The sequence below is a fragment of the Pongo abelii genome, chromosome 11 (assembly GCF_028885655.2).
Source record: "Pongo abelii isolate AG06213 chromosome 11, NHGRI_mPonAbe1-v2.0_pri, whole genome shotgun sequence".
NCBI classification, from domain to species: Eukaryota; Metazoa; Chordata; class Mammalia; order Primates; family Hominidae; genus Pongo; species Pongo abelii.
Window position 1 is genome coordinate 142,696,378 of NC_071996.2, and position 15,040 is coordinate 142,711,417.

Consider the following 15,040-nt stretch of genomic DNA (forward strand, 5'->3'; position numbering starts at 1 on the left):
ACTCAGGTGAAGGCAAGCCAGGAGCCAGGAGATGAGCCCTGAAAAGCCAACAGAGCAAGATGGGTCCTTCTGGCCAGATTTTGGGTATAAATCTTGGTGTTCCCATCCTTGTGGTCCTTCCCTAAGTGGAGGTGAGTGGCTCCTGCTGGTTTCTACCTGAACTGTGGGCATGGAGGCAAGGAGGTGGGGGGATGCTGGGTCCGGCAGTTACCAGTCATTGGATGGAGAAAAAAATCAAAAACACCCTAACAGCGTAGAGAAACAAGAGCAGACCTTGATCTGGTCCTACTCGAAGGACTTTGTAAATATATTAATTCATTCACATCTCATGACAGCCCCAGGAGAGAAGCAATTTAAAGGTACATTTCACAGATGACAAAACTGAGGCACAGAGAGGTTCAAGAGCTTCCCCAGGTCCCAAGGTGGCAGGTGAAGGAGCTGGGCAGAAACTCAGGCACCTGGGCCTGCCCGCAGGCACAGGTGACGTGAATGCCCAGAATATGCCCAGACTCAGAATAGGAGTCACTGCATTGCTTTCACCAGGGAGGTTAGACATTTGAGCTGGTACAGGTGTGACCTGTCAGCAGAGCCAGCAAAGGACATGCAAAAAATGCATGGGGTAATGATGAAATTCACAAGACAGTAGCAAAGCTTTTCACATGTTCACAGGTCATACAATCGCCCTTTAGAGATGGAGAAATGGGCAAACTGTGTGCCAGGTCAGGATAAGTTAATGTAAAGTCAAAATCCTATAATTATTTAAGTCTACATCACAATTATTAAAGACTATTTCAGTTCATTCAAGGAACTTCATAATTAAAATTTAATGACGTGTTTCATATTACCAATTATTGCAGAAAAGCACAGATGTAAATTACTTAGAATGAGCGATGTCACGTGTTTGAAAGTAGACAGATATGTCAAGGGTGATACAGGGTGTGTAACTACACACTACTCTCTTAAGTGGTTTAAACATTTTCTCTGAAATCTTTGTGTTATTAATGTTATTAATGTGGTAGTGATGTCTTTTTAAAAAACTGATAATGCCATCAAATCTTAATTAAGTTCTTCTGGAGCACTACGTATTCTAAATAACATTTCCCGGAGTGCGAAAAGAGAATTCTCTCTTCCGTTCTCAAGGAAGCGGGGAGTTGCAGGGTGGTGCTATCACAAGGTTAGAAGCACAGTAGAAGGTGTTGGAGACTTTGCTTCCAATCATCCCCAGAGAAACACAAGACAGCACAGGAAGCCAATGGCCACGGAAACTACGAGAGATGGCGGGGGCCTGCCTACGGGAGAAAGGCCTCTGATGGTGAACAGCAGGGCAGGGCCGTGACAGTGTGCCGTCTCCCATGCTGATAGCCCTCCTTGCTGTGACGTACTCATGCCGGGTTCTGTTTCTTAGAACAGGAGGCTGATCCCCAGGTAGTGCTGATGTTTGGGATGGGGGAGGAGCCAGTGCAAACAGCTCCTAGGACTCCCCCATCCCTGCTGTTCTGTTGCGAGTTGGGGTGTGGAGCTGCTGAGGAACTGCTCTGGGGCCTGATGGGATGGGTGGTGTGTGCTGTCCTTTCCTGGGGCCCTTGGTGGAAAGGCACCAAATGGGGAGTTTCTGGGAAGGCACGTCCCCACATGGGGCCGACTTGCTGGGCTTGGTGCTCTCGCCGGACGCTCCCTCCTGGGTCCATGGCTCTGGAGTCTGAGTGCCACAGCCATCACTCACAGGACAAGAGGAGGCTCTGGGGCTGGGTGCATGCCACAGCCGTGAGGATGTGGGTGTGGGTAGACCCACCATGCTGATGAGGAAATGGAGCCCAGGGGAACGGAAGGCATTTGCTTCAGGGCACACAGAGCTATTACATGAGTGAGCACAGATCCAACCCACAGCGCTTGACGACAACACCTCCGGGCTCCCACCCTCCACCCTCGGCATCGCTCCAGTTTCTGGGGCAGGGTTCTTCCGGGTAGGCACGTTCCTCGCCTCCCCATTCCCCGAGTCCCTCTCCCAGCACAGGGCCCACCACTCACCGTGGACTTTGGTTTTGTTGACGGAATTTGATTAATAATAGCATCAGTCCCCAGAAAGGGAACCTGGAGGGCAATTTCTAAGAATCAGCCCACAGATTCTCTCCTGATATTATTGGGCACATCTTTCTGGAAAAAATACTGATCTCTAAATTGGTTCTTTCTGTCAAGCTTTAGGGCGCTCTCCAGGTGAAATCCGGGACCATTCTCAGTAGAAGCATCAGTAAGAACCATAGGCTCACACCCATGAAACTCAAAGCAGCAGAAGCTCTAGGTTCATTTTTCCCAATAAAGGTTTATGGCCCAAATGGAAATGCGTCCATGTTTGCAGGGTTCTTGTGCCTCTGACTCGGAGAGGACACAGCCGCCCTGACATGGCCCACTCCAGCAGGGACACGGCCATCCTGACACGGCCCACTCCAGCTGTGCCTCCACCATCCCGACAGCCCACTCCTCTGAGGTCATGGCCGGCCCGTTATGACCCACTCCTCCAGGGACTTGGCCGGCCTGATACGACCCACTCCACCTGGGACATGGCCAGCCTGATACGACCCACTCTACCTGGGTCATAACTGGCCCGATATGACCCACTCCACCTGGGACATGGCTGACCCGATACGGCCCACTGCTCCAGGGACACCACCGCCTCAATACACCCTAATAGAGCCCACTCCATTGGGAACATGGCTGGCCTGATATGGCCCACTCCACCTGGGACATGGCCAACCTGATATAGCTCACTCCTCTAGGGTCATGGCTGGACCAATACAGCCCACCACTCCAGGGACATGGCTGGCCGATATGGGCTACTCCTCTAGGGTCACAGCTGGCCTGATATGACCCTCTGCTCCAGGGACGTGGCTGGCCTGAGACGGCTCCCAGCAGCCCCTCACAAAGCCTCATTGCTCCAGTGAAGAAGTCTTTGTGTGACTGATTACGTTAATTGTTTCCGCCCAGAAATGGCCAAAACCTTTGGATAACAGAGAATTTGTTTAGCAAGAAAAAGTGGTGCCCCTAGGCTCTCATCTCCAAGAGCCGCTCCCTAGGGAGGATGCCTTGGGATTTCCTACACTGTCTTGCAGTTTGTGGGATCCACTGGCCATATCTGGGATGAGGCACTGCCCGCCCTCAGCACCTGCTCCAGCTCCTGCCCTCACCAATTCTCTGGGCAGAGCCTCTGGAAGGCACTCCCTGGCCCCTGCCCTTCTTGCTACCCCAGCGCACTGCCCACAGCCACCCTAATCATTATCTAAAGCCACTGCCGTGGCCCCTGAGAAAGTCCCAGAGGGTCCGTCCTGACTTGTCAGACACTGCTGCAGCCGCCTCTCCCTGCTTCTAAGATGGTCCAGGCACCTGCTTGTGCCTAAATGCCCTTCTCTCTTGGCTTAGAACAGAACTGTGGTGCGTAACTCTGAGCCCAGCTGGGATAGCCCCTGCAGGACATAGCCAATTTCTTTCTCATAAAGATTTCCCTCCCACTCTGGGGACCTGGAAGGCCCTGCTGCTGGCACTGCCCAGCGCCATCCCTGAAGGCCACAGGCTCACCTGCTGTCAGACGGCACATGGCCCACCAGCAGGAACTGCTTCGCCCTGTGACCACTGCGGGGATGCCCCACAGTGTGGCAAAATCTAACACACCATCAAAAGAAAACTAAACTGAGTGTGCTTTCAAAGTGAGTTTGAGTGTTCAGCAGTGGTGTACATGCATGAGGTTCATTTCTTTTGGAATAAATAATAAGGAAATGCTTAGGGATATCTTTTTAAAATGATGCTCTAATGAAAGGAGCAAATATTTAAAAATCTGCAGGTGATTCCTTCTCTAAGTGGAAGACAGCGGTGGGCCCTGCGTGGCTTGTGGCATGGAAGGTGCTTGTGCAGGAGACCTCCCGGCCCACAGCATGCCTGGGGCACTGACCTGTTTTCCTAAGAGGGAAGTCATCTTTGGCGTCGTACATTCCTAGGACCGGGTGGTTATAGGAGGTCGACACTCCGCTCTGGGGTGGAGAACTCTGGTCAAGGGAACTGTGCTGCGTTTTCCTGGAGAGAAGGCAAAGACAGATGGTTTAGTTTGCCCAGGGCACTGCCCCAGGCACGCTGCAGCCGAGAAGCCACACACGATGATCTTTCCCTTGAAACCTCAGCCCCATCTCAACAGACGCACCTGTTCCCTAGGGTCGAGCTGAAATTAAATGGAAACAAACAGGATGCTAAACAAGCAAGCAAACATCCGATGCCCACATCCTCCTCTGTGGGCCGGCAGTGCTTGGGGCTGGGATGGGCAGCACCTCTGGCTGTTTTCCTGGTGGCTGTTCTCCACCTGGCCCTGTCCTCTCAGATGGCTCCAGCCCGGTCAGTTCTCTACCAGGGCCACCACTGGCCACTCAGAGAGCCTGTCCCCGGTGGGGAGAGGCAGAGGAAGACAGCAGACTGCTGCGTAAGGAGTCAAAGGTTGAGTTCATAGGCAGCCGAGATGGGGCAAAAAACGGTCTAAGAACAAATGCTGTGATGTCTGGGACTCTCTCTGCCACCTGGAGAGAAGAAGCCCATGGGGCTGTCTCTCAGAAGGCACCCATCGTCATCTGCGCCTTCGCCAGAGCAAAACTCACCCTGGTTACCTCCCTCTCTGGGGGAGGAACAGAATGGCAGCTACTGGTACCCTGTGCCCAGGGAGCTGACCTATGAAAGGGGCTTCCTGTATGAACAGCTGGGTACAACTCCACACCCTCCAGGCAGCAAGACAGGAACGGTCTGCCAGGAGGATGGCCGGAAGAGGCACATGGGGAGGAGGCGGGCCCTGGGCCAGGAGGGGGATGTGGGCTGCCACCCAGATGACCATCAGCAAGGCCTTTTTTGATGGCACTGACAGCTCAGTCTTGCTTAAAACACTGTGCTGAGTAGAATAAATTCTGAGTCTTTAAACTGTGTAATCTGCTTAATAACTAGAAACAAATTTGCCAACTTACTTATTTGGAATTGGTTAGACTATTTGAATACATAGTATGGCACACCAATGCACCTGGAGTTATTTGAATTAAGAATGGGAGCTTGTAAATGGGTACAGGTGTACATTTAAATATTTGAGAGCACACCAGTGCAAAGAATGTGCTGAAGGGAACTCACAGACAAAATTGAGGGGCCAAGCCCAGGCACCTGGGCCGTGGGGTGCTGGGCCTTGCATCACGGGAGGAGCTCAGGGAGCTCCCGAAAACTGCGCAGCTTCAGGCCACGCCCCAACTCCGCCCACTGCTCAGGGCACACCTCCAACCCCAAGCAGCTTTTCACTGTTTCCCGGGGAATTCCTCCAAGCAGTCAGGCTGGGACTGCAGGGCTGGGACACGCCTGTCTGCACCTGTGCAGGGGCAAGCCTCCCTCCTCTTCCCTGTAGTTCTGCCCATCCTCTCACAGTCTCATGAAAAGGTCTGGGGGCAACACTCTTTCTCTACCAAATAGTATTTTCAGATTGTATCCTATGGGGAATGTGATCTTGCCTGATTCCAAACTTCTTTGACACCAGGTGACAGTCTGGGACCATTTCTGCGTTCACTTTTTCCTTCATAGGAAACGTAGAGTGACTTGCACATGCAGCCCATGAGTTAAAAAGATCAGTATTTACATAATAATAAATTTAAATAAATGGAATAAAAATTATTATATTTGAACGGTAGGATTTGCTTACAGTGAAGCAGGAGTTGCAAAAGTTACATTGGTTTAAGATTTAACAGAACTTCTCTTACTGTTCTGATCTCCTGAGATGCCTTCAGCGTTAAAACCCCCACTTTCCTGTTAAACCTTAAAACGAGCAGAGCAGCAGGTGCAGGAGGGGTTGGGCCCTGCCCCCCAACTGCCAGCGCCGCCCCACTGGACCACCTTGATGGATCCAGAGACCTCACAGGAGCGACCTCACCTCCTGCACAGCCCAGCTCACCGCCAGGAGCACATCATGCAGGGCCCGCCCCACCGCGCACCCGCCCTCCAGACACCAGAAGAGGGCGGCCCTCACCGTCAGGGCCGGTCACACCTGCCCAGCCCTGGTCACATGGTCCCAGGCCAGACCGCATACGCGTGCCCTCCGTGAAGAAGCGTCCAGCAGAGGCGAGCATAAGTGAAGCTCTATCCCTGCTGCAATCACACCTGCACCGCACACAATTACTCTCACATCCGCACATCACACAACTACTCACACCCATGCCTCACACTACTCACACCCACCCATACCTGCACCTCACACTATTCACACCCACACACACCTCACCCATACTCACCTCACCCATACTCATATCTGCATCTCACACTACTCACCTCCACACCTCACACATACACTCATACCTGCACTTCACAATACACCCACACCCACAGCTCACCCAACTACTCACACCTGCACCTCACTACTACTCGCCCCCACACTTCACACTATTCACACCCACTCACACCTCCATCTCACTTTTCACACCTGACACTCACACCTCACACTACTCACACCCACCCACACCTGCATCTCACTTTTCACACCTGACACACCTACACTACTCACACCTGCACTGCACACTACTCACACCCACATTCCACACCCCACACCCCTCACAACCTATACCAACCCACACCCCCTCACCTTACACAAACTCATGCCTATACCCCACACTCACACACAACTCACACCCCACATCTACCTCACACCCACTTACACACACACCTCACCCACCCACACTTCATGCCTCACCCACCCACATGCCACGCCCACCTTCCACACACCCACATCTCACACTCACACCTTTCACCTTTCCCACATCTCACACTCATACCCCACACTCACCTCACCCACTCCACACACCTACATCCCACATTCACACCATACACTAAGTTCACTGGAATCTCACACCCACTCACACTCACACTCACCCTGGCCACACTCCACACTCATACTCACCCCGGCCACACCCCACACTCACACTCACCCTGGTCACACCCCACACTCACACTCACCCTGGTCACACTCCACACTCACACTCACCCTGGCCACACCCCACACTCACACTCACCCTGGCCACACCCCACACACTCACCCTGGCCACACTCCACACTCACATTCACCCTGGCCACACCCCACACTCACACTCACCCTGGCCACACTCCACACTCACATTCACCCTGGCCACACTCCACACTGACACACACAGTCACACTGGCCACCCCATGAAGCACTGAGGGCAGAACCTGCGGAGCTGCTCCCTCTGCCTCACCTGACCAGAAATTATCTTCCGGTTTTTCAACCTTTCGTTTCTTGCAGCCCAGGGATGGGACACAGACCCCGGGCCAGGAGCCCAGGTGCAGCCCCCACGGGGCCCTGGGGCCAACCTGGATGCCGCACCTAAAGGCAATCCTTGTCTTCCGGAGGAAGATGGAAAAGCAAATACTGTTTTCTTCTAAACACTGGCTTGACTGTAGAATAAAGCTTCATACAAACTCAACCATTTCCATTCCAAACCATTGCCCTTTCATCAGATTCGTACCAGTGATTTCCAAGAAATACAACGATGAACCACACACGCCAGGATACTCCAGCAGAAATGTAATATGATGGGAGCCACATGTGAAATTTACAATTTCCTAGTAGCCACATTAACATGGATAAAAATAAATGGGTGGAATTAATTTTAGTATTCGATTAAATCATAAAAACCATCCTTTCAACTTACAATCAATATAAACATATTAATAAGACACCGTAGGTCCTCTCTTCAGACTAAGTGTCTGAAATCCCATGCTCTGCATCTACAGCACGTCCTGGTCAGACCCAGCCACGTTTCAAGTGCTCAGGAGCCATGTGTGGCTTGTGACAGCCACACTGGAAGGTGCCATCTCATCACAACAGTCTTAAAGCTGGAAGCGCTGACTCACGTAAACACCCACGGAGTCCGCGCCCTGATGAAGCCACAGCACCATCCATCTCTGCAGCCTCCCAGCCCCGGTCTGCTTTTTCTCACAGTCGATTCGCTTTGCTGACTCTGAATTTCCCATCAGTGGAGTCACGGGGGTGGCCTCTCTGTCTAGGCACCACGCCTCTGGGGCTCCCCCAAGCTGCTGCAGGCGCCAGTGGTCCGTTCCTTGTCACTGCGGAGCAGCATTCCCACGTGTGCAGGGGCCCCAGTTTGCGCGGCCGTTCCCGTTGATGGGAGCTTGGTGGTTTCCGTTCTTTGGTGACCGTGACCCTAAGAAGACGACTCGTCGTGTTGCTTGCCTTCATGTCTTGGGCAAATACGGAGAAGGAGCATCGCTGGGTCACAGGGTTGGTGGGTATTTGTCTTTGTAGGAAACTGCCTGCCCGTTTCCCCGGGTGTGATTCGGATTCCAACAGGCAGCACGCAGAGGTCCAGGGACACCACATCAACTCCAGCACCCGGCCTGTTTCACTCTGGCCATCCCCACAGGTATGAAGGGGCTGCTTGCTGCGGTTTTGATTTGCATTTACCCGATGACCAGCGATGTTGAGCATCTTTTCCACACTTACTGGCCATCCCCATGCCTTTTCTTGTGAGGTACCTGTTCAAACCTTTTGCCCATATTTTTAAGTGGGAGGCTTGTCTTTTTACTATTGAGTTACAGGAACGAGCTCTACGTTTTGGATACAAGCGGTTTGTCAGATATACGCATTGTGAATATTTTCTTCCATTCTGCAGCTTGCTTTTTAATTTTCTTAATGGTGCCTTTCAAAGAGCAGAAGTGTTTCAGTTTGTGGAAATATCATGTTTTGGGTTTTTGGTATCTAGTCGATGATTCTGGCCACCTAAGAAATCTTGCCTCCCCCTCACCATCAAGGTTGGGAAAAGTTTCTACTAGGTCTCCTTTCAGAAGTTTGATCAGTTTTGTGTCTAGGCTAAGGTCTATGACATCTGAACTAATCATGCGTGGTGTGAAGCTGGGATCCGGGTTTCAGTTCTTTCCCTACGAAGAGCCAGTTTTCTGACAAAGTTTCTGCCACCACTCCATGATGTTTAAGTTCAGGGTTCAAATATGGCAAAACAAGAAAATCACCAGACTCAAGGAAAACAAACCTGTCCTCTGCTTGATTTGAGAGATCAAGTCCTTCCCCCTCCAGCCTGAAGGTCCCCAGAGCCCTCTGAGAAGAGGTACCCCCGCTGCCTGCCATTAAAGCCAGGGCACGCTGGCCTTGTCCAGGCCAAGACACCCACCTTGAGCACCTGGCTCACCCAGGGAGTTCCAGGAAAAGTGAGTCCTCCCAGCCCCAGCCACTCTGTTTGTCACCCTTCCTCCCTGGAAGCCCCCCATCTCCCGTCTCTCAGCACGTCCCTCAGCGCCCTGAGGCTGCCCCAGGCCACCTCTTCTCCGGTGGCTTCCCTGACTGCAGGTGCAGCCTTTCCCTGGGCCTGCTGCTCTGTCCTCCCATCAGAGGTCCAAGCCACTGCCCGGCTTCTATTCCTGCCAGCCTCGGCCCCCCATCCGCTCTCCACTGACTCCTGGGCGAGGGGGCGCCGGCTCCCCATATTCGTCCATGCTGCCGTGGCCACCCTCCGGGGGCTGCCCTGTGCTCACCGTGACCCCTGCTTCCCAGCAGCCCCACTGCTCTGGTCCTCCAACTCCCGCTGCAGCCTCCCAGACTCTGTGCTCCTCTTCAGAAAGGGCTGCCCGTGCTTGCCCCACTCCTATCACTGTCTTCTCAAAGCTCCCTTGCTCGGCTGCCTCACAGGGGGACCCAAGGCGGCCCTGCCCTGGCCCAGCAGGCTCTGGACTCCAGCTCTCCATCCTCCGCCAGGCTCCAGGCCCACGCTGCCCCTGGCTCCTCATCCTGCCCTTTCCAGCTTGGGCCCCAGGGGCACCATCTGAACCGCAATCCACACTCCTGTCCCTTGCTCCTTCTGCCCCACAACCCCACACCCTGCCCCAGCCAGTGGGACAATGGAGTTTCTCCACAACCAGTCCAGGCAGTGGACTGGCTCTGGGGGTGCAGATCGGGGTCCCCCTCAAAGCGGGCTCCCAGGTGCTGGTTGCCAGTGATTCTCAGGAAGCCACCTCTTCTCTCAGGTCCCAGCGGCTCACTGCTGCCATGTGCTGCCTCCCATGGACGCCGGTCTCACTCCTCCTTGCAAGTTTTTGTGTCCCTGGTCGAGTTACCCAAATCCAGGCGGTGTGTCTGCCGTAAGTGCAGCTTATGTGCCACTGGCAAGCACAGCGGCTGCCGGAGAGGAGGGCTTGGGCCACCTGTGCTGGAAACACCTTTTGGGATGTGTTGGGGTAGCGGGCGGCCTCCACGGAAACAAGGGGGATCGCGTCTGGGCTGTGGGGGGGTCTCACTACACACAGCTGTCCATTTTGAGGCTTGAGAATAGCTATTTTTTTTCCAGTGAAATTACTGATATTTCGATTTACAAAAACTCCCTTATGGGATTTTTTTCTAGAAATGAAATGAACCTTGAGAGCAGCAGAAAACTACATTTCAAAGCAATCCTCTGTTGCCCTTGCTCACTGTTTAAAGCCGCATCACCTCGCCACTCGCTCGCACTATGCTCTGCGAACTCTCCCCCAAAGGTCTTCTTTTGCATGGCACGTCGGCTCTCTTCAGTCCTCAGACGAACAAGTCTTTTGTGGTCTCTGTCAATTGCGTGGGCTCTGGCAGGGTTTCTTAGCATAAAATAATAGAAGTACCACAGGGGCTTCCTGACTAGCCTAAAAATCATTGAAACGTCAGGTGGGAGCGCTGTTGGAGCACAGAGGATTCAGACAAGAGTTCCAGTTTAAGTGGCTCTTATTGTGGCTGAAAAATGGCACAACATTACCAACAGTAATGACAGGCGCCAGCCTCCGGAGCACTGCTTGGTCCCTCTGCAGGGGGGCCCACCCCCATGAGGACGGCTGCCGTGTGAGTGTACCCCCAGACCACGTCACTCTGGAGGTGGGTCCCCCTGTGAGGATGGCTGCTGCGGGAGTGTACCCCCAGACCACGTCACTCTGGAGAGGGGTCCACCCCATGAGGATGGCTGCTGCGGGAGTGTACCCCCAGACCACGTCACTCTGGAGGTGGGTCCCCCTGTGAGGGCAGCCGCCATGTGAGTGTACCCCCAGATCATGTCACTCTGGAAGTGGGCCCACCTCCGTGAAGATGGCCTCTGTGTGAGTGTACCCCCAGACCACGTCACTCTGGAGGTGGGCCCCCCCGTGAGGACGGCTGCCGCACGAGTGTACCCCCAGAACACGTCACCCACATCCGAGCACCACTGTGCTTGGGGTTTCAATTCCTCACCCTCCCTCCCTGCCTCAGGTGAACAGCTGGCTCCATGCAAATCTACCGATGATCAGACGGTCCTCTGGGCCCCCAGAGAGGAGGCCGGGATGCTCCCCACACCCACACTTACCCGTACCAGTAGCGAGGGTCGCTGGAAATGCAGTGGTTCAGATTCCGGTGGGCCAGCGCCTTCTTTTTATTGAGGACAAATTCTTGTAACTTCATCTTCACTTCCGTGCTGGCCACGGCACCTGGCGTGGGAGAAAGCATAGCAGGGGGTGAAGTGTAGCTCTGCCCTACAGCGGCAATGCAGGGCAGCGGGACCACAGAGGGAGGGAACGGCTGGGGACGGCTATGCACCTTCAGGACGCTGTGGCCTCCTGAGCGCTTCCTCAAAGAACCAAGGCCGGGAGGGGTTTTAATGAGAGGTCTTCTTCCCATCAAGATTTTATACAATTGCATTCTATTTAAAATGCAGATTTAATCATCCGAAAGACTTATTGTTAGCTAACACAAAACCCACTTCTGAAGGAAGTTTTAATATTCCTACATAAAAGAACACTCTGAATTAGGCAGTGGCAGCGCGGTGGTTGCATTCTTGCTACCGCAAAGCAGAATCTAAGAGAGAAGGCTTTGTGCAAATGGAGGCATCACGCAGGGACAAAGCCGGTCTCACAGGCGGGCGTGCTTCCACACCTGCGCCGACATGACGGCCGGCTCTGCTTCCAACCGCATCAAAGGGCAGTGCCTGTCCTCCCCAGCCTGGCAGCTCAGACTCGGGCAGGCGGAGTGACTGCACCAAGTGGGACCGAAGTCGAAACTGTGGTTTTCTTCCGTGGCGGTGATTCTTTTTCAAAGCCTCATTAAAGGGAACTGGCAAAAAAAGGCCAGTCTTACCGCCTGAACACAAGGCCTGTTAGCATGGAGCCTGCTGCGCTCCTCAGATCTCCAATCTAACCACACAGTACTTCTATCCTTCTTACAGCACCTTAAGTATCTTCCTAGTGCTGCATAATATTCAGATAGCGTTTGTAATGGTCAAAAACACACCTTGAGGTGAGTGAAGCATGTTTACAAAACCACTTCCCGACTGGGAGGCAGTTTTGGTTGTTAGAAACCACGCTGCAGTGAACATTTATGAGTGGGTAACACTGACCACCTTTAGAATTACTTGCTCAGGACAGACTGGCAAAATGACTACATCTAACAAACTTACTATTCTAACCCTCGGCACATCTTGCTAAACTGCTGTCCAAAATATCCCTACACATAGGCCAGGCCCGAAGGCTCACACCTGGAATCCCAGCACTTTGGGAGGCTGAGGAGGGCAGACTGCTTGACCCCAGGGGTTCGAGACCAGCCTGGACAACATGGCGAAACCCTGTCTCTAAGAAAAATACAAAAATTAGCTGAGTGTGGTAGCATGTGCCTGTAGTTCCAGCTACTTGGGAGGCTGAGATGAGAGAATCACCTGAGCCCGGGAAGTCCAGGCTACAGTGAGCCAAGACTGTACCACTGCACTCCACCCTGCACAATGCGAGTTTAGACCCTGTCTCAAAAGAAAAAAAAAAAAGTGAAACGCCTCTACACACTGACCCCCAAACCACCCACCCACCTGCAGTGGGGGCAGCTGCTCCTCCTGCTGGTCCTCAGATCACCACTTGCCCAAACCCAAAAGCCAGCAGGCATCACTGTGAGGCATCCCTGAGCACCGCTGGACACGCGCCGATTTCCTCTCTTGTGAGATAATTCATGTCCTTGGCTTACGTGTTCTTAGAATCTTCCTGTGATGTGCACTGTGGTGTTGTGGGTCTGCGTGTGTGTGTTTCATACTTGCATCTACTGGAGTTGCGTGGGTTTCTTATAATAATGGCTGTATTGAGAGCCTAGTATATACCAGCCCTGGCCTGGTTCAGCCTTGCATGAGAGCTATAAATAGGTATTCTCATCCCCCGACTGTGGATGGAGAACACAAAGGCGGCCAGGTGCGCCTCAGGTGAGGTTGGCTCAGTTACCAAGTCTCACGGACGCCCTGGTTTGTGGCTCGCGGCTGCTCCGTGTGTGTGTGCGAACATTTACCCTGCCTCTTGTTTCCTTTTACAATTTGGGTAAAATGTTCAAATGCTTGTTTTTATAAAGTCTATTTTAGTTTTTCCTTTGTGAGTTTTCCCTTTCCTTAAAACTCTGCCATTGTTCTTCCTTTCAACGGTTAATAAGCAATCATTTTAACTTTATCCTTGGTTCTGGTGTTGGGTTTTCATTCATTTGGTTATTTGCTAAATTTTTTCATGACTCACTCTGATGGCTTGGAAATGGATTTTGGCATATAAGGCTGTATGGATATTCTGACCAACTGCTAATAAATGATTAATATCATTAGAAAGATGTCTTTTCCTTGCCACCTTCGTCACATACCAAATGTCTTTGCTGCCACTCACACATGGAGTTTTTGTTAGTTAGGCTCATTCTGTGTTCCCTACGGCAGAACCCCACTCCCGTTACATCAGGGTGGAACTTCAATGTCTGCTCAAGGGTCAGCCAGCAATGAGACCCTTGGAAACAGGGTCTACCCAGGCTGTGGTGGGGCATGCACTAGCCCAGCCAGGGAAACACAAAGACATTAACTACACGACCACCAGCATGAGTCCAGGAAGGCCCACCATGATGCATGAGGCTTCAGGCTTGGGGCTCTCTGACGGTCTGAGAAAATAATGTCACTGCCCGAGTCAAGCTGTGCCTGTGACGTCCCCCAGCTCATGCTGCCGAAGATGGTCTCATCACCTAAGTTGTGACTGTGGTGAGCGCTGCCCCAGGTAGGGTGGGGGTGGGGGGACAGGAGGGATGCTTCTTCAGGGCACCCAGCGTTAGACTTGAACATCACTTATAAGCACTTTTAGCCGAATTGTCTTTCTGTCTGTAAGGGGACTGGTCAGAAGATCACACACTTATGGAAACCATTCGCTTCTACCATTCCCACGCATGTGATCACTGGCATTCCTAAAAGATTATCAGCAACCGGTTGCTAACTTTGGAAAAACAGACCCAGACCTAAACCAGAGAGTTAACCTTGTAAATATACAAACTGATCCACAACTAGGAATAAAAGGAAAGGCCGGGTGGTGGGGAAGATAAGTGAGCAGAGAACACAGAAGGCGAATTTCAAAAGGAGAAGGCAAATTTGCCAATGAGTATGTTAGATCAGCTTAACTTTACTGATAAAAGAAATAAGAAGTGAAATGGGTAACTTCAATTTTTTGCCTTTACACGGATAACATTTTTTTGGGTACTACCCATGCTGCTGACAGTGCAGGGAAGTAGTCAAACCGCACAATGATGCTGGTGACAACGACAGTGACAATGAGGACCCAGATGGCCAGTTGTTGGAGGGGACGGCCCTGCAGGTCCCCCTACACGGCCGTCCTTCAGTGGAGGCAGCAGAGCAGGACAAGAAGCAGGTTCTCGGTGTGCGGGACGAGGATGCCCTCAACAGTTTCCAGCAGACCCAAACTCAGTGCAGTCAGCCTTACCTCCTCAAAACACCAGTTCCCAGGGACAGCTGTTACTGTGGATCCACTGGCCCTCCTCGGGGGAGGGTGTGTACTCCAGGAACAGGACCCACTTTATGACCCATGCCCTCTCCCTGCTTCTGCAAACACCATTCGGTGGCAAAGGGTGACTTGGCCACAAGCCTGGGTCCTGCCTGGCTCCCTCTATGCAGGGCTGGGTGCTGGGCATGACTGGGGTTCATGCCCCATGCAGGGGGGGGCAGGCATGACTGGG

The 15,040-nt window shown here is 52.7% G+C and overlaps 1 protein-coding gene across 11 annotated transcripts in view; it reads right to left on the minus strand.

The window, feature by feature from the left end:
- The window catches only part of HDAC4 (histone deacetylase 4), a 358,886-nt gene that overhangs the window by 104,921 nt on the left and 238,925 nt on the right, over positions 1-15,040 (minus strand). For all 11 annotated transcript variants that reach the window (XM_054550096.2, XM_054550092.2, XM_024243466.2 and 8 more), the window contains 2 exons: positions 11,391-11,511; positions 3,941-4,062 (listed from right to left, as the gene is read on the minus strand). In XM_054550096.2, the coding sequence (XP_054406071.1) occupies positions 3,941-4,062; positions 11,391-11,511 (243 nt within the window). The remainder of the gene's footprint in view (positions 1-3,940; positions 4,063-11,390; positions 11,512-15,040) is intronic.